Source organism: Mesoplodon densirostris, chromosome 4 (genome assembly GCF_025265405.1).
Source record: "Mesoplodon densirostris isolate mMesDen1 chromosome 4, mMesDen1 primary haplotype, whole genome shotgun sequence".
Lineage (NCBI taxonomy): Eukaryota > Metazoa > Chordata > Mammalia > Artiodactyla > Ziphiidae > Mesoplodon > Mesoplodon densirostris.
This window is the reverse complement of record NC_082664.1, coordinates 117,309,576-117,330,368: the sequence shown is the minus strand read 5'-3', so window position 1 is coordinate 117,330,368 and position 20,793 is coordinate 117,309,576. Positions and strand designations below refer to the sequence as shown.

At 45.8% G+C, this 20,793-nt stretch overlaps 1 protein-coding gene across 1 annotated transcript in view; it reads right to left on the bottom strand.

Moving 5' to 3' along the window:
* Nucleotides 1–2,302: 2,302 nt before the first annotated feature.
* Nucleotides 2,303–20,793, bottom strand: part of TMEM266 (transmembrane protein 266) — an 83,143-nt gene continuing 64,652 nt past the window's right edge. The window contains exons 9-10 of the mRNA XM_060095135.1: nt 4,286–4,348; nt 2,303–2,895 (exon numbers count right to left, since the gene is read on the bottom strand). Of these exons, the coding sequence (XP_059951118.1) occupies nt 2,303–2,895; nt 4,286–4,348 (656 nt within the window). The remainder of the gene's footprint in view (nt 2,896–4,285; nt 4,349–20,793) is intronic.

The window sequence follows — 20,793 nt, the reverse complement described above, 5'->3', positions numbered from 1 at the left end:
TTTACCTGTTTGGGTAGCCAGCACTAGCCCACGAGCTGGGGTGACGGGAAGTCAGCAAAGAAGGCATCACAGCTTAGCAAGCTGGGCCTGGCCGAGGAGAGTACCTGTTTCTAGTCCAGCCAATGCAGACCGCTAATAACAGACCCTGCTGACTCCTGCCCTAGAGATTATAAATCAGGTAATGCCCTCCAGCCCATCATGTGACAAAACCTAAGAGTGACCACTTTACTTCCAAAAGCTCTAAAACTTGGGAGTCCTAGCACCTAGCACACTGCCAGGCAGATTTGGGCTCCAGTTTCAGTGCCTCTCTTATTAGTGTTTGACCTCAGAGAAGTTTCTTAAACCTCTCAGCCTTGGGTGCTACACCTGTAAAATGGGCCGTTTTACCACCTCATGGGGTCATCAGAAGGTTACAGGAGCCCAAGTGTGTAGAGGCCTTACAGAGTGCTCAGTAATGGAAGCTGTAACTATGCTGCTGGTGACTGGAATGCCTCAGACTATACCCCAAAACGGCTTGGTTGGACACTGCTCCCTTTAATGTCTTTTTTGACAAGTGCTGATCTCCCCACGAATCATGAGGGTGTTCTTTGTCTGCATGTGGTAATTTCCCTCCCTTTTTTCCAATTCAGCCGTCTTTCCTGAGTGACTTTGCCCAAGCCTGTGGCCTTACGCAGGGCTCTAGGGTTTTAATGGGACTCGGGCCTGATCCCTGATCTTGAGTACCAAGGGGATGCAAGCAGGGATGCAGATGCTGACCAAGCCAGGAGATCACTGACTGCACTGTCAGGGTGAGTCCCAGGGGCCACAGGAACTGGGAGGACACCCTGACCTACTAGTGAGACACTTGAGAAGTGAGAACAACCTGCACACACAGGGAGGGGAGAAAGAGCAGTTGGGAGGGGGGCAGGCAAGCGAGCTCATTTAGGAGTTGTGACCCCCACCAAGAAATTCAGTTGAGGCAATGGGAGCCCTTGAAATGAAAAAAATTATCTTCCCTTTTTCTTCTGGACATACAAAATGAAACATAGTGGTCATAAAATCCCTTGGAGACTTTTCAGCAAGGGAGACAGTGACCAGGCTCAGCAGCCTGGTTGGGGACACACTGATTGGAGGAGGGTGGAGCCAGAGCTGGGCCTGGGCCTTAGCAAGGCTGTGATGATGGGGTCTGGGGCAGGTGACTTGGAGGGCAGAATGGCCAGCGTTCGTGACTGCTTGTGGGGGATGAGAAGGGAGCCAAGATTCATTCACGTTCATGGCTGGGTGGATGGTGGTGCCCGGGCTGGGAATCCAGGAGGAGGCACAGGCTGCAGGATAGATATCATGCTCAGCTTTGGACCTGCTAAGTTCAAGATCCCTGAGGGATGGAGCCCTGGCTCAGTGAGCTGCGTCTGGGAGTTGTCAGCAAGGAACACTGTATTCTGAGCTCCATTTTGGTGGGGAGATGAGGGAAGGGAAGGTACTAGTTGACAGTCACACAGGCAGGCAGTGTGAGCACTTCCCTCCTGGGCTCCAGGGCTCCTTCCACTCTATAAAGGCCTCGGGGACACCAGAGAGGGGTTGGGGCTCCCTGGGTTGGTTTTCAAGGCTGACTCAAACCCAAACAAGCCACTCTGGGGTCCTCACTTGGACTAGCAACCAAAGGAACACCTCTGCCAACTGGAAGTCTCAGTGCAGGTGGTTTTTATTATTAAAGCCAAGATTGGAAAATGGCTGCCCCCCCACCCCCCTGACCCTCCCACCCACCTTCAGATCCATCCCTTTATGTCCTGTGAAGGTGAAAACTAGATTTGAAAAGACTCAGAAATGCTCATGCCTAAATGAGAGAATGAGGACAAATGAAATAGGCTCAGATGGTGGTCTGTGTGTGATTGTGTTGGCTCCACCCAGGATTCCTGGAAAAGACGGCTTAGGGGTGGGGCTGGATAGCCCCTGCTCACAGTGCTGTTCCCGAGGGTCCGGGGTGGGCATCAGGAACAAAGGCAACGGAAGAGGCTGAGCTGGCCCCTGCACTCTGCCCTGCTGGAGCTGGGCCACAGGCTGGTTTTTGTAAAAGTGGTTTAAAAAAACCCCAGCCACGAGCACCACCCTCCCCTGAGCAGGGTGAGAGGAGGCGCCAGCTCTGGGCTTTGAGGTCTGAGGCGTGTGGCCTCCTGGCCTGGCGTCACCTCCCTGGAGGCAGGCAGCACCCTGAGGGAGGCCAGGAGGGCTCCTGGGCCCCTTGTGTGGCCCCAGTAGCCTCCAGGGCCCTGGGAGAGCGTGAGATGGCTGTCTGCCCCGCTCCCTCCCAGCCTGCCCGGAGGCTCTAGGCTTCAGGGACCCTGTGCAACTTTTGCTCTTTGGATTCCAAAGATCTGAACTTCTCCTCCAGCACAGGTGCAGCAGGCTGGAAATGGATGACAGGCTTGATCTGAAAGACAGTGAAGCCCTCCTGGTTCTTCTGGTTGAACAGACTTACCCTGTGCTCCAGCTCGGGGCTGGTTTGGGCCAAGCCTGCTGTGCTGGGCCGGGCAAGGGAGGCTGGGTCCAAGGCCCTCCGGGATGGGCAGGGGTCCTCTGACAGGGAGGACAACAGGTCCTGGACTGTGGCCTCTGCCGTCTCCTGCTGAGGTGGTGGCGGCAGTGGCAGGGGGGAGGGGCTAGGCTCAGAGGACGGCTCCTCGCGGGCAGTGCTGCAGTCCGTGGAGGAGGCCAGCATGTGGCTGCTGTCACTCTGGGCCTGGGTGACGGAGCCGCGAGTGGAGTGGGAGGCGCTCTCAGAGGTGGCGCTGGCGCAGGGACCATCGCCGCCAAGCTTCAGGGGCACATCGACAGAAAAGAGGTCAGAGGAGATGGGCTGGTGAACGTCTATGGCCGCCGTGGTGACCACGCACACAGCTGGCTCTGGGGCACCGCTGTCTGCAAGGAAGGAGGGGATGCGGGTCACACTCCGCCCTTGCCACACCTCTGCGTGCCCTGATGGGGGCGGGTCTAGGAATGGGGCTGGACGGTGGGCAGTGAGTGTGAATGGGCTTTGCTGGGAGAGGTCTTGGTAGGCGATCCAGTTCTCCAATATTCACTGACCTCCCTGAGGGAGGATTATGCCTCCCCGTCTTGCTGAACTCAAGTGCGGACACGTGGCGTGCCTTGGCCAATCATCTGTAAGAACTGACCAGTGGCATTTCCCAGAGAAGCTATGTAAACCAGACGTGCTTTGCTCTGGCAGTCAACACTGTTCTGGAAGGGGTGACAGCTGTTCTGCCTGCTGGGTGCTACAGTAAAGATGACAGCCTGGGCACAGAGCCCCTGGCCAGTGTGCCATGGGCCTTTGTTGATTTATTTAAACCACACAGATGTGGGGTTATTGCCACTGTGGCATAACCTAGACCATCCTAACTCAGAAAGCATGGTGTGCCACGATAAGGAATTTGAATTTCATGGTCAGAGGTGGGTCAAAGTTTTAAATGGGTCCAGTGTGATAGTGACATGACCAGAGCTGTGCCGTCAGAAGACTGATTAATCTCTATATGATGCATTGTAGGGGGAGGGTGAAGGACACCTCAAAATGTCTTCTCTAAGTGAGAAGTATCAAGGGGCTGAATCATAGTGGGTGTAGTGTGGTCAAGGTTTCTCTCTAAAGTGGTGGGGAGAGTGTACTGGGAGATGGTGGTCTTTGAGATCAGCAGGTTAGATAAGGCTTTGGAAGAGGAGGCAGAAGAGGGAGTCTAGCCTTACAACGGAGTTTACCAGGATTTAAGGGCTGTGAAACCCAGACTACAAGATTCAAGACACTGGCTAAGGAGAAACAAGACGTTGAAGGACTGAGTATTATTTTTAAACTCACTCAACCCTTCCCATAAGTGAAAACCACTAGGTCCCCTAAGACTTTCTGAAGTGCAAGAATGAAACATAAATCAAGCAAGGACATGCCCAATGCCTGTTGCTTCTCAAGCCCAATTACGCTGCTATCTATCTCACCCCCATCATGCTCATCCTGAAAGGTTCTCAGGTTGGGAGGCGCTGAGGTCACTTAGACGTCTAGATTCCAGCCCCCTTCCATTCCAGGGTCCCCCATGCAGCTCTCTTTGGCGATCCCAGAGCACTCCCACCGCAACACCCACAGCTCTAGCGCTAGAGTTTGCTGGGAGCCTTGAACCCTGCCTGCAGTTATGGTTCACAGGTGCTGGGAGGTGGACAGCCAGGTCGAGTTGTCCCTAGCCTGGATGTTAGGGGTTGCCAGGGTCACCTCTGGCACAGGGCCACACAGAAGTTCTGGTACATGCAGAACAGCCGCCGACACAAGACTTACCACTGCTGGGCCCATTGTAGTACTGGCTGATGTAGCTGTTCATGTCATCTTTCACTGCAGCTTCTATGGAGGTGGGGACAGAGAAGGGTGAGTGTGATGGTGAGCCAGAGAGTCCAAGAGGCAGGGGCTGTGGCCAGTTCACGCTCCTCCCCCAGTACTCCTGCCCCTACCCCCATTACCACGAGGGGAGACAGGCGCTTGTCTCCCACAAGCTCCCTGATGCTTTGATCCTCCGTGGGGGACCGCATGTCTCATCTGCCCCAGGGCTGGGCTGGACTGGGTATCAGGGAGTATCTCCAGCTTGCTGTGTGGTATGAACAGGCCCTTTCCTTCTCTGTCCTCAGTTTCCCCCTCTCTGAGATAAGGGGTGTGGAAATAGTTCCTCAGGGCTTTCCCTGCCTGGATGTCCTGAGTCTCTGAATCCACCTGAGGTTCTCAGGGTCACCGGGAATGCTGTCCTCAGTGCAAAAGCCTCAAAGCCCCATTTGCAGCCACACACAGCCAGGTGCAGAGGCTGATCATCGGCGACAGCCCCCTCGGTCTTCCACGCTGTACAGGAATGGACATGGGCGCTGGGCATGCCCACCCCCTACACTGTTCCCAGCACATGATGGGTGCTCAGTAAACAGTTATTGAATGAATAACAAATGAGAAGGTGTAAAGCTGTCCAGGTCAAGAGAGATGGCAAGGGAACAGGGTCTCAAAGAAATGTTGGTTCATTGTCCTGAAGGGGTGGGGAAGGAATGGAGAGAGGAGAGGTGAGAACTTCACAGAGAGGCCTGACCATAGGAGGAAAAGCAGACGACAGGAGACCCCAAAAGCCATCCTAAGGAGCTTAGCCTTGCCCCAAGTGCAGTGAGGAGCCACCGGAAAGTGTGAACGTGGTCAGGTGTGAGTCACTCCCAAGGTTGCGGGGAGAGTGGCTGGGAAGGTGTCAGACTTTAAGACAGGAGAACAGAGACCACAGTGCCCGGGTGAGGAAGACAGGCCCTGAGGGAGGCTGGGTGGTGCCTGATGGGGCAGAAGGGAAGGACTGGGGTCCACACCCCAAGAAGCCATGGTGTGCAGGTGACTGGGCCTGATGCTTTCTGTGGCCGCCTTCCTGGGCACACCTGAGATGGCTGCAGAAGCCAGCCTGCCCTGACACTGGGAGACTAGGTGGCAGCAACGCACAGCAACCTGGCTCTTAAAAGCTTTTTCGGCCTCTTTTGATCGTTAAATGCCTGTGGTCATTTCATTTTTTTTTAAATGAAAAAAATGTGTGTTTTTCACTCATGTCTGAGCTGAGGGAGAGGCCCCAGGCTGGCTCCAGGCCCTGCTTCAGGATCAACCAGCAACACTCCCTCAGAATCAGACAGCAACACTCTTCTCCATGGTCCTTCATAATTTATGTTGTAAATGCTGTCTAGCCCTGCAGGCCACCCTGGGTAGTGGGAGGTGGGAGGTTCTGGTCACTTCTCTTGGTTTTATCCTGAGGCCATGGCAGCAGGCACCTGTGATGGGGCTGTAGAGGGCCATGTGACGTGGGCAGGACAATGAACTCAGCTAAAGTATCCACGGACCCACGAATCCCAAAGGGGCCACTCTCAGGAGGTGGCCTGGAGTGAATGAGAAAAACCCGGAGCCTGGGCTCTTGCGCCGCTGCTGCCACTGGCCCACCATGGGAACCTGGGCAGGTCACAGCCCCTCTCCGGGCCTCAGTTTCTTTATCTGTACCACGAGGGGGCCGGCGGGGCTCTTAGAGATTGCGACAGCTGGCTCCCGACCCCTCTGCCAGCCCTGAAGTTCCAAGAGGTGAGAGAGCGGAGTGGGAAGGGACCGGAGGCATCTGAGCTGTGTGTCCCGAACCCCCAGTGTGGAAATCACCTCAACCCCTGCCTGACGGGGGGCTCTCCCCACCACGGCCTGTGCACCTCAGGGAAGGGGACTCCTACCTCTTTGTTGAGCAGCTCTAATAATCGGGTTCATCTGCGCTCAACAGGGTCAGTGTGCCTGACCCTCTACCTCCAGGGAGCACAGTCAGGGCCTCCTAGGGACGTCCACTCCTTGGTCAGGCAGCCAGTCTCCGTCTCCTCAGGAAGAGCCTGCTATGTGAAGCCTTGCAGATCCTGCCCCCACAGGTACCAAGGCTAAGCCCATTTCTACTCACAGTCTGTACGACAGAACTTCCAGCACTTAAAAAGCCCTCACATCCCTCCTGAGAAGTCTCTTCTCCTGAGAAACCCCTGTCCATTTTCCACCCCTCCTCAGTTTTCCAGCCTCTCCACTCTGAAGGTTTCACTGTGGGCTCTAGATGAGACCAAGATGGGGGGAGGAGTAGGGAGGAGGGAGCTAGCGTTTACTGTGCCCTTCAAAGCTCCAGACTGCAGGTTCGGCACTTCACACACCGACCTCCTTTAATCCTCACTGCTGTCCTGCAAGGCTGGGATTGTTTAACAGATGGGTCCTTCCCAAGATCCGGCGTGATCATTCCCCTAATGCAGCCTAACCTCCTCCAAGTGGGTTTAGCAACTGCCCTACTCTGCTGACTCACGAGCTCGTGGCCAACATCAATGCCCAGGTCTTCTCTGCAGGAGCTGGGGCCAGGCCAGCCAGGCCTTTGCCATGCTGTGGCTGTGTAACCCCCCACAGAGGGCTTCATGTTTATCATCTCAGGCAAATGTCAGCTTGCTGGTTTCAGCCCAGAGCCTGCTGAAAGCATTCTGAATCTTGATTCAGTCTACTAAGGTATTCTCTCTCTCTCTCCTGTCTCAGTGTTGACTATTTGAGGATGCTCACATCTTCATCCAAGCCTAGGCCAGGTAAAATAACCTAGGCCAGGTGACCTTCAGCCCAGATATCTCTCCTGAGCTTTTGACTTGTCTGGCCAACTGGACAGCTTCACCTGGATGACCTCCAGCTACCTCTGACTCAACATGTCCAAAATAGAACTCAGTTTCTCCCTCCACCTCCATCTTGGTGAATGGTTCCCTTGCCCACCCAGGCTGGGACCCTGGTCACTTCTGCATGCTTCTTCTCCATCCTTACCAACAACGCAACTGCTGCTGAATCTAACCAATTGAGGGACCCCAGATACCCTCTGCTATGGCCCATAGTCCAGCCTTAGGTCAGACCTCTTGCTTTCCCCTTTGGACTCTCGTCATGCCTGTGGGGTTAATGAATGGGATTGCTCACTCCATGGACACGCCTGACACAGAACCTAGGTCTCCAGGCAGCCACTGCAGGCCTGTCCAGTCTGTATTTGCTTCCTCTGCTCCAAACACAGGGGCCTCAGAGTGAACTTTAAGACAAGTCAGAGCAAGGCCTGCCCGGGCTTCCCTAGCAGTGCTGATGCTGCCCGCACCCCCCACCCCGCCCACCCCTCTCTGCTTCAGGTAGTCCCCCTTCTCCACAACTGACCACTTGGGCTGGAGTTCTGTCCCCACCCACACAGGGGCCCAAGAGCCTTAGAGGGCAGGGGCCACATTTTACTCAGAGTCTCCCCAGCACTTAGCATGGGGCTTGGCTTATACCAGCCACCAATAAATAGGATGACTGAACAGTGCCTATGGCTGGGTCAGGGACATGCAAGACCTCCCAGGGCCATTCCCCTCACCCTCTGAGATGCTCTTTGCACCCTGCAGCACACAGCCTTGCTCTCAGTCCCTGGTACTTCCTGCCCAGAGACTAGTGACTACTGGGTGTCTGGGAGCTTGTGGGGAGAGAAGAAAAGCAGGCACAGATGCTTGTGGCCAGGAAGAGGCCATCAGTCAGCCTCAACATGGGACTACCCACCTTCCATTTAAGAATAACCCCCTGCCCCACAGTTTGTTTTGATTTGGCATCAAGGAGCCCTAGGGCCATGTAGGAACTGCCTCACAGGGAGACTGGGTTGGCTGACTCTGGAGGGATAGGAAAGAAGGGTTGGTACAAACATAGACTCCAGGACAAAAGAGCCCAGGTGCCAACCTCAGCTCTGCAGACGTTTGCTGTGTGGTCTTAGGCAAATCCCTAGCCACTCTGAGCTTTAGCTTCCTCACCTGTAAAATGGGAATAAGAAATATCTACATGCTGGTGAGCTGTATGTTTCACTGAGATAATGAAGGTCAAGTCTAACCTGGGGCTGTCCCTCACCTCCCTGAAACCCCAGCCCATGGTGCTCCCTGCCAGCCCCAAAGTCTTGGGTCGTTTCTGTGGCAGCTGCTCTCAGCTGCCCGGCACCTTTCTTCCTAGGGTGTGAACATTCTGTGAAGCCATCCTGGCTAATCCTCCTAAAGCCGGTTGGGTGCTGTGGTGGCGATGCTCATTATGTGGGGTTTGCTCCTTGGGCCAGGCCCCAACCTGCCAAGCGAGGCAGAGGTGGAGCAAAAGGGTGGTGAGTCAGCTGGGCCTCACATAGGTGACAGGACTGGCCAGCCTGGGGGTGGGGGTCAGCACTGCACACCCACACGTCCTGTGTAGATCCAGGCCCCAAAGCCCAGATGGAAGCCCTGATTCCTGGTCGGGATTCCCATTCCCAAACTCCAACTTGCTGCTCCACAGCTCAGCAGCCCTCACTGAGGGGGGACACTACTATTCACTGAGACCTGCTGTGAACCAGGCTGAGGGCAGTGTGTATGACTGAATGTTCAGTTCCTCTCAGTGAAGATGTGCTTCCACTACTATTCTCATTTTGGAAAATTTAGGGTTGAGACACAAGACCAGCTGCATAACTTGTGGGGCCCCTTGTTTATAAAGCATTAAGGTTGGGACTTCCCAGTGGCGCAGTGGTTAAGATTCCGCCTGGCAATGCAGGGGACACGGGTTCAATCCCTAGCCCAGGAAGATCCCACATGCCACAGAGCAACTAAGCCCATGCACCACAACTACTGAAGCCTGCGTGCCTTGAGCCCGTGCTCCGCCACAAAAGAAGCCACCACAATGAGAAGCCCGCACACCACAACGAAGAATAGCCACCGCTTGCCGCAACTAGAGAAAGCCTGTGTGCAGCAACAAAGACCCAATGCAGCCCCCCAAAAATAAATAAATAAACTTATTTTTTTAGAAAAAGCATTAAGGCCCAGAAATAAACCTACCCACATATGGTCAACTAGTTTACAAACAAGGAGCTAAGAATACACAATGAGCAAAGGACAGTCTCTTCAATAAGTGGTCCTGGGGAAACTGGACCACTCTCTTACATCATAAAAAAAAAATTACTCAAAATGGATGAAGACTTGAATGTAGGATAGCCTCATCCACCAGAGGGAAGACAGCAGAAGCAAGAAGAACTATAATCCTGCAGCCTGTGGAACGAAAACCACATTCACAGACACACAAAATGAAAAGGCAAAGGAATATGTACCAGATGAAGGAACAAGATAAAATCTCAGAAAAACAATGAAATGAAATGGAAATAGGCAACCTTCCAGAAAAAGAATTCGGAATAATGACAGTGAAGATGATCCAGGACCTCAGAAAAAGAATGGAGGCAAAGATCAAGAAGATGCAAGAAATGTTTTAAAAAGACCTAGAAGAATTAAAGAACAAACACCTAGAAGAATTAACAAACAGAGATGAACAACACAATAACTGCAATGAAAAAATACACTAGAAGGGATCAGTAGGAGAATAACTGAGGTAGAAGAACGGATAAGTGAACAGGAAGACAGAATGGTAGAATTCACTGCTGCATAACAGAATAAAGAAAAAAGAATGAAAAGAAATGAAGACAGCCTAAGAGACCTCTGGGACAATATTAAATGCACCAACATTTGCATTATAGGGGTCCCAGAAGAAGAAGAGAGAGAAAAAGGACCCAAGAAAATATTTGAAGAGACTATAGTTGAAAACTTCCCTAACATGGGAAAGGAAATAGCTACCCAAGTCCAGAAAGCACAGAGAGTTCCAGGCAGGATAAACCCAAGGAGAAACATTCCAAGACACATAGTAATCAAATTGACAAAAACTAAAGACAAAGAAACATTATTAAAAGCAACAAGGGAAAAATGACACATAACATAAAAGGGAACTCCCATAAGGTTAACAGCTGATTTCTCAGCAGAAACTCTACAAGCCAGAAGGGAGTGGCATGACATATTTAAAGTGATGAAAGGGAAGAATTACAACCAAGATTACTCTACCTGGCAAGGATCTCATTCAGATTTGACAGAGAAATCAAAGGCTTTACAGACAAGCAAAAGCTAAGAGAATTCATCACCACCAAACCAGCTCTACAACAAATGCTAAAGGAACTTCTCTAAGTGGGAAACACAAGAGAAGAAAAGGACCTACAAAAACAAACCCAAAACAATTAAGAAAATGGTAATAGGAACATACCTATCGATAATTACCTTAAATGTGAATGGATTAAATGCTCCAACCAAAAGATGCATGCTCGCTGAGTGGATACAAAAACAAGACCCATATATATGCTGTCTACAAGAGACCCACTTCAGACCTAGGGACATATAGAGACTGAAAGTGAGGGGACGGACAAAGATATTCCATGCAAATGGAAATCAAAAGAAAGCTGGAGAGGCAATACTCATATCAGATAAAATAGACTTTAAAGTAAAGAATGTTACAAGAGGGGCTTCCCTGGCAGTGCACTGGTTAGGAATCTGCCTGCCAATGTAGAGGACATGGGTTCGAGCCTTGGTCCAGGAAGATCCCACATGCCGGGCAGCAACTAAGCCTGTGTGCCACAACTAGTGAGCCTGCATTCTGGAGTCCATGAGCCACAGTTACTGAGCATGCATGCCACAACTACTGAAGCCCACACGCTTAGAGCCTGTGCTCTGCAACAAGAGAAGCCACTGCAATGAGAAGCCTGCGCACCACAACAAAGAGTAGCCCCCACTCACCACAACTAGAGAAAGCCTGCATGCAGCCATGAAGACCAAACACAGCCAAAAATAAATAAATTAATTAATTAAAAGAGAATGTTACAAGAGATGAGGAAGGACACTACATAATGATCAAGGGATCACTCCAAGAAGAAGATATAAAAATTATAAATATATATGCACCCAACATAGGAGCACCTCAATACATAAGGCAAATGCTAACAGCCATGAAAGAGGAAATCAACAGTATAACACAATAATAGTGGGGGACTTTAACACCTCACTTATACCAATGGACAGATCATCCAGACAGAAAATTAATAAGGAAACACAAGCTTTAAATGACACAGCAGACCAGATAGATTTAATTGATATTTATAGGACATTCCATCCGAAAACAGCATAATACACTTTCTTCAGTGCACATGGAACATTCTCCAGGATATATCTCATCTTGGGTCACAAATTAAGCCTCAGTAAATTTAAGAAAATTGAAATAATATGAAGCATCTTTTCTGACCACAATGCTATGAGATTAGAAATAAACTACAGGGGAAAAAATGTAAAAAACACACAAACACATAGAAGCTAAACAATATGTAACTAAATAACCAAGAGATCACTGAAGAAATCAAAGAGGAAATCAAAAAATACCTAGAGACAAATGACAACGAAAAAATGACGATCCAAAACCTATGGGATGCAGCAAAAGCAGTTCTAAGAGGGAAGTTTATAGCAGTACAATCCTAACTCAAGAAACAAGAAAAATCTCAAATAACAATCTAATCTTACACCTAAAGGAACTAGAGAAAGAAGAACAAACAAAACCCAAAGTTAGCAGAAGGAAAAAATCATAAAGATCAGAGCAGAAGTAAATGAAATAGAAACAAAGAAAACAATAGCAAAGATCAATAAAACTAAAAGCTGGTTCTTTCAGAAGGTAAATAAAATTGATAAACCTTTAGCCAGACTCATCAAGAAAAAGAGGGAGAGGACTCAAATCAATAAAATTAGAAATGAAAAAGGAGAAGCTACAATGGACACCACAGAAATACAAAGCATCCTAAGAGACTACTATAAGTAACTCTATGCCAATAAAATGGACAATGTGGAAGAAATGGACAAATGCTTAGAAAGGTATAACCTTCCAAGACTGAACCAGGAAGAAATACAAAATATGAAGAGACCAATCACAAGTAATGAAATTGAAACTGTGATGATAAATCTTCCAACAAACAAAAGCCCAGGACAAGATGGCTTCACAGGTGAATTCTATCAAACATTTAGAGAAGAGCTAACACGCATCCTTCTCAAACTCTTTGAAAAACTTGCAAAGGAAGGAACACTCCCAAAACTCATTCTACAAAGCTACCATCACCCTGATACCAAAACCAGAGAAAGATACTACAAGAAAAGAAAATTACACACCAATAACACTAATGAATATAAATGCAAAAATCCTCAACAAAAAACTAGCAAACAGAATCCAAAAACACATTAAAAGGATCATACACCATGATCAAGTGGGATTTATCCCTGGCATGCAAGGATTCTTCAGTATACACAAATCAATCAATGTGATACACCATATTAACAAACTGAAGAATAAAAACCATATGATCATCTCAATAGATGCAGTAAAAGCTTTTGACAAAATTCAACACCCATGTATGATAAAAACTCTCCAGAAAGTGGGCACAGAGGGAATCTACCTCAACCTAATGAAGGCCATATATAACAAACCCACAGCAAATATCATTCTCAGTGGTGAAAAACTGAAAGCATTTCCTCTAAGATCAAGAATAAGACAAGAATGTCCACTCTCACCACTAGTATCCAACATAGTTTTGGAAATCCTAGCCATAGCAATCACAGAAGAAAAAGAAATAAAAAGAATACAAATTGGAAAAGAAGTAAAACTGTCACTGTTTGCAGATGATGTGATACTATACATAGATAATCCTAAAGATGGCACCAGAAAACTACTAGAGCTAATCAATAAATTTGGTAAAGTTGCAGGATACGAAATTAATACACAGAAATCTCTTGCATTCCTATACACCAACAACAAAAGATCAGAAAGAAAAATTAAGGAAACACTCCCATTTACCATTGCAATGAAACCAACCTAAGGAGGTAAAAGACCTATACTCAGAAAACTATAAGACACTGATGAAAGAAATCAAAGATGACACAAACATACGGAGAGACATACCATGTTCTTGGATTGGAAGAATCAATATTGTGAAAATGACTATACTACCCAAAGCAATTTACAGATTCAATGCAATCTGTATCAAATTACCAATGGCATTTTTTACAGAAATAGAATAAAAAAACCTTAAAATTTGTATGGAGACACAAAAGACCCCAAATAGCCAAAGCAATATTGAGGAAAAAAAAACAGAGCTGGAGGAATCAGACTCCCTGACTTCAGACTATACTACAAGGCTACAGTAATCAAGACAATATGGTACTGGCAAAAAACATAAATACAGAATAATGGAACAAGATAGAAACCCCAGAGATAAACCCACGCACCTACGGTCAACTAATCTATGACAAAGGAGGCAAGGATATACAATGGAGAAAAGACAGCCTATTTGATAAGTGGTGCTGGGAAAACTGGACAGCTACATGTAAAAGAATGAAATTAGAACACTCCCTAACACCATACACAAAAATAAACTCAAAATGGATTAAAGACCTAAATGTAAGACTGGACACTATAAAACTCTTATAGGAAAACATAGGAAAAACACTCTTTGACATAAATCACAGCAAGATCTCTTTTGACCCACCTCCTAGAGTAATGGAAATATAAACAAAAATAAACAAATGGGACCTAATGAAATTTAAAAGCTTTTGCACGGCAAAGGAAACTATAAACAAGATGAAAAGACAGCCCTCAGAATGGAACAAAATATTTGCAAATGAATCAATGGACAAAGCATTAATCTCCAAAATATATAAACAGCTCATGTAGCTCAGTATTAAAAAAACAAACAACCCAATCAAAAATGGGCAGAAGACCTAAATAGACATTTCTCCAAAGAAGACATACAGATGGCCAAGAGGCACATGAAAAGCTACTCAAACATCACTAATTATTAGAGAATTGCAAATCAAAACTACAGTGAGGTATCACCTCACACCGGTTAGAAAAGGCATCATCAGAAAATCTACAAACAACAAATGCTGGAGAGGGTGTGGAGAAAAGGGAACCCTCTTGCACTGTTGGTGGGAATGTAAATTGATACAGCCACTATGGAGAATAGTATGGAGGTTCCTTAAAAACTAAAAATAGAATTACCATATGACCCAGAAATCCCACTACTGGGCATATACCCTGAGAAAACCATAATTCAAAAAGACACATGCACCCCAACATTCACTGCAGCACTATTTACAATAGCCAGGTCATGGAAGCAACCTAAATGCCCATCAGCAGATGAACGGATAAAGAAGATGTGGTACATATATACAATGGAATATTACTCAGCCATATAAAGGAAGGAAATTGGGTCAATTGTAGAGATGTGGATGGACTTAGAGACTGTCATACAGTGTGAAGTAAGTCAGAAAGAAAAACAAATATCATATATTAACGCATATATGTGGAATCTAGAAAAATGGTACAGATGAACCAGTTTTCAAGGCAGAAGTAGAGACACAGATGTAGAGAACAAATGTATGGACACCAAGTGGGGGAAAGTGGGGAGAGAGGGTGGTGGTGGGATGAATTGGGAGATTGAGATTGACACATATACACTAATATGTATAAAATAGATAACTAATAAGAACCTGCTGTATAGAAAATTAAAATCAAATAACATTCAAAAAAAAACAAGACTTGAATGTAAAACCTGAAACCATAAAAATCCAAGAAAATATAGGCAGTAGGTAAACCCCTTGACATTGGTCTTGGCAATGCGTTTTTGGATTTGACACTAAAAGCAAAAATAACTGGGACTATACCAAATTAAACAGTTTCTGCACAGGAAAGGAAACCATCAACAAAATAAAAGGCAACCTACCCAATGGGAGAAAATATTCACAAATCATATCTGATAAGAGTTAATATCCAAAATATATAAAGAACTCATACAACTCAATAGCAAAAAAACAAACAATCCAATTAAAAATTGGTTCTGAATAGACATATTCCCAAAGAAGACATACGATAGGGCAAAGGTACATGGAAAGGTGCTCAACTTCACTAATCATCAGGGAAATGTAAATCAGAACCACAGTGAGATATCACCTCACACTCGTAGAATGGCTATTATCAAAAGGACAAGAGATAACAAGTGTTGGAAAGAAGATAGATAAAAGGGAACCCAAGTACACTGTTAGTGGGAATCTACATTGGTGTAGCCACTGTGGAAAACAGTATGGAGGCTCCTCAAAAAACTAAGAACTACCATTTGATCCAGCAATTCTACTCCTGGATATATCTGAAGAAAACAAAAACACTAATTTGAAAAGATACATGCACCCCAATGTACATAGCAGCATTATTTATAATAGCCAAGATATGGAAACAACCTAAGTGTCCATCAATAGATGAACGGGTAAAGAAGATGTGATATATACATATACATACATACACACACATATACATACAATGGAATGTTATTCATCCATAAAAAAGAATGAAATCTTGCCATTTGCAACAACCTGGATGGACCAGAGGGCTTTATGCTTAAGTGAAATAAGTCAGACAAAGACAAGGTATGATCTCACTTTTATGTGGAATCTAAAAACAAAACAGGAGGACCTTCAAGACGGCGGAGGCGTAAGAAGTGGAGATCACCTTCTTCCCCACAAATACATCAAAAATACATCTACATGTGGAACAACTCCTACAGAATACCTACTGGATGCTGGCAGAAGACCTCAAACTTCCCAAAATGCAAGATACTCCCCACGTACCTCGGTAGGGCAAAAGAAAAAAGGAAAAATGGAGACAAAAGAATAGGGATGGGACCTGCACCTTGGGGAGGGAGCGGTAAAGGAGGAAAAGTTTCCACACACTAGGAAGCCCCTTCACTGGTGGAAATGGGGGGTAGGCAGGGGGAAGCTTCAGAGCCACAGAGGAGAGCACAGTGAGAGGGGTGCAGAGGGCAAAGCAGAGAGATTCCCACACAGAGGATCACTGCCGACCAACACTCACCAGCCTGAGAGGCTTGTCTGCTCACACGCCGGGGTGGGTGAGGGCTGGGAGCTGAGGCTTAGGCTTCAGATGTCAGATCCCAGGGAGTGGACTGGGGTTGGCTGCATGAACACAGCCTGAAGCAGGCTAGTGCACCACAGCTAGCTGGGAGGGAGTCTGGCAAAAAGTCTGGAACTGCCTAAGAGCCAAGAGACCACTGTTTTGGTGTGTGCGAGGAGAGGAGATTCAGAGCACCGCCTAAATGAGCTTGAGAGATGGTCACGAGCCACGGCTATCAGTGTAGACACCAGAGGCGGGCATGAAATTCTAAGGCTGCTGCTGCAGCCACCAAGAATCCTCTGTGCAAGCACAGGTCACTATCCACACCTCCCCTCCCGGGAGCCTGTGCAGCCTGCCACTGCCAGGGTTCCGGGATCCAGGGACAACTTCTCCGGGAGAACACATGGCGCACCTCAGGCTGTTGCAATGTCACGCCGGCCTCTGCAGCCACAGGCTCACCTTGCATTCCATACCCCTCCTTCCCCCAAGCCTGAGTGAGCCAGAGCCCCCTAATCAGCCATTCCTTTTACCCCCTCCTGTCTGGGCGAAGTACAGATGCCAGAGGGCGACCTACACGCAGAGGCGGGGCCAAATCCAAAGCTGAACCCCAGGAGCTGTGTGAACGAAGAAGAGAAAGGGAAATTTCTCCATGCAGCCTCAGGAGAAGCAGAGTAAATCTCCACTATCAACTTGATGTACCCTGAATCTGTGGAATACCCGAAAAGACAAAGAATCATCCCAAAATTGAGATGGTGGACTTTGGGAGCAACTGTAGACTTAGGATTTGCTGTATGTGACAGACTAGTAACTGATATTTATGTTTATCTTAGTATAGTTTTTAGCACTTGTTATCACTGGTGGATTTGTTTATTGGCTTGGTTGCTTTCTTTTTTTAATTACTTAAAAAAATTTTTTAATAACTTCATTTTAATTTTTCTTTCATTTTTTCTCCCTTCTCTTCTGAGCCATGTGGCTGACAGGGTCTTGGTGCTCCGGCCGGGTGTCAGGCCTGAGCCTCTGAGGTGGGAGAGCCAAGTTCAGGACATTGGATCACCAGAGACCTGCCGGCCCCACATAATATCAATCAGTGAGAGCTCTTCCAGATATCTCTGTCTCAATGCTAAGACCCAGCTCCACTCAATGATGAGCGAGCTCCAGTGCTAGACACCCCATCCCAAACAACACGCAAGGCAGGAACACAACCCCATCCATTAGCAGAGAGGCTGCCTAAGATCATAATAAGTTCACAGACACCCCAAAACACACCACTAGACATGGCCCTGCCCACCAGAAAGACAAGATCCAGCCTCATCCACCAGAACACAGGCACCAGTCCCCTCTAACAGGAAGCCTACACAACCCACTGAACCAAACTTACCCACTGGGGGAAGGCACCAAAAACAACAGGAACTACAAACTTGCAGCCTTCAAAAAGGAGACCCCAAACACAGTAAGTTAAGCAAAATGAGAAGATAGAGAAATACGCAGCAGATGAAGGAGAAAAGTAAAAACCCACGAGACCAAACAAATGAACAGGAAATAGGCAGTCTACCTGAAAAAGAATACAGAGTAATGATAGTAAATATGATCCAAAATCTTGGAAACAGAATGGAGAAAATATAAGAAACATTTAACAAGGACCTAGAAGAACTAAAGAGCAAAAAACCAATGGTGAACAACAATAAATGAAATTTAAAATTCTCTAGAAGGAATCAATAGCAGAATAATGGAGGCAGAAGAACGGATAAGTGAACTGGAAGATAAAATAGTGGAAATAACTACTTCAGAGCAGAATAAAGAAAAAAGAATGAAAAGAACTGTGGACAGTCTCAGAGACCTCTGGGACAACATTAAATGCACCAACATTGGAATTATAGGGGTCCCAGAAGAAGAAGAGAAAAAGAAAGGGATTGAGAAAATACTTGAAGAGATTATAGTTGAAAACTTCCCTAATATGGGAAAGGAAATAGTGAATCAAGTCTAGGAAGCACAGAGAGTCCCATACAGGATAAATCCAAGGAGAAACATGCCAAGACACATAGTAATCAAACTATCAAAAATTACATACAAAGAAAAAATATTAAAAGCAGCAAGGGAAAAGCAACAAATAACATACAAGGGAATCCCCATAAGGTTAACAGCTGATCTTTCAGCAGAAACTCTGCAAGCCAGAAGGCAGTGGCAGAACATATTTAAAGTGATGAAAGGGAAAAACCTACAACCAAGATTACTCTACACAGCAAGGATCTCATTCAGATTTGATGGAGAAAGTAAAACCTTTACAGACAAGCAAAAGCTAAGAGAATTCAGCACCACCAAACCAGCTTTACAACAAATGCTAAAGGAACTTCTCTAGACAGGAAACAGAAGAGGAGGAAAAGACCTACAAAAACAAACCCAAAACAATTAAGAAAATGGAAATAGGAACATACATATCAATAAGTACCTTAAATGTAAATGGATTAAATGCTCCAACCAAAAGACATAGACTGGCTGAATGGATACAAAAACAAGACCCATATATATGCTGTCTACAAGAGACCCACTTCAGACTTCGAGACACATACAGCCTGAAGTGAGGGGACGGACAAAGATATTCCATACAAATGGAAATCAAAAGAAAGCTGGAGTAGCAATTCTCATATCAGACAAAATGGACATTAAAATAAAGACTATTACAAGAGACAAAGAAGGACACTACATAGTGATCAAGGGATCAATTCAAGAAGAAGATATAACAATTGTAAATATTTATGCACCCAACATAGGAGTCCCTCAATTCATAAGGCAAATGCTAACAGCCATAAAAGGGGAAATCGACAGTAACACAATCATAGTAGGGGACTTTAACACCCCACTTTCACCACTGGACAGACTATCCAAAATGAAAATAAATAAGGAAACACAAGCTTTGAATGACACATTAAACAAGATGGGACTTAATTGATATTTATAGGACATTCCATTCAAAAACAAGAATATACTTCCTTCTCAAGTGCTCAAGGAACATTCTTCCAGGATAGATCATATCTTGGGTCACACATCAAGCCTCGGTAAATTTAAGAAAATTGAAATCGTATCAAGTATCCTTTCCAACCACAACACTATGAGACTAGATATCAATTACAGGAAAAATTTGGTAAAAAACACAAACACATGGAGGCTAAACAATATGGTACTAAATAACCAAGAGATCACTGAAGAAATCGAAGAGGAAATCAAAAAATACTTAGAAACAAATGACAATGAAAACACGATGACCCAAAACCTATGGGATGCAGCAAAAGCAGTTCTAAGAGGGAAGTTTATAGCAATACAATCCTACCTCAAGAAACAAGAAAAATCTCAAATAAACAACCTAATCTTACACCTAAAGCAATTAGAGAAAGAAGAACAAAAAACCCCAAAAAGTTAGCAGAAGGAAGAAATCATAAAAATCTGATCAAAAATAAATGAAAAAGAAATGAAGGAAATGATACCAAAGATCAATAAAAGTAAAACCTGATTCTTTGAGAAGATAAACAAAATTGATAAAACATTAGCTACAGCCATCAAGAAAAAAGGGCAGAAGACTCAAATCAATAGAATTAGAAATGAAAAAGGAGACATAACAACTGACACTGCAGAAATACAAAGGATCATGAGAGATTACTACAAGCAACTATATGCCAATAAAATGGACAAACTGGAAGAAATGGATAAATTCTTAGAAATGCACAACCTTCTGAGACTGAACCAGGAAGAAATAGAAAATATAAACAGACCAACCACAAGCAATGAAATTGAAACTGTGATTAAAAATCTTCCAACAAACAGAAGCCCAGGACCAGACGGCTTCACAGGCGAATTCTATCAAACATTTAGAGAAGAGCTAACACCTATCCTTCTCAAACTCTTCCAAAATATTGCAGAGGGAGAAACACTCCCAAGCTCATTCTACGAGGCCACCATCACCTTGATACCAAAACCGGGCAAGGATGTCACAAAGAAAGAAAACTACAGGCCAATATCACTGATGAACATAGATGCAAAAATCCTCAACAAAATACTAGCAAACAGAATCCAACAACACATTAAAAGGATCATACACCATGATCAAGTGGGGTTTATCCCAGGAATGCAAGGATTCTTCAATATACGCAAATCAATCAATGTCATACACCATACTAACAAATTGAAGGATAAAAACCATATGATAATGTCAATAAATGCGGAAAAGCTTTTGACAAAATTCAACACCAATTTATGGTAAAAACCCACCAGAAAGTAGGCAAAGAGGGAATGTACCTCCACATAATAAAGGCCATATATGAAAAACCCACAGTCAACATCATTCCCAATGGTGAAAACCTGAAACCACTTCCACCAAGATAAGGAACAAGACAAGGTTGCCCACTCTCACCACTATTATTCAACATAGTTTTGGAAGTTTTAGTCACAGCAATCAGAGAAGAAAAAGACATAAGAGGAATCCAAATCACAAAAGA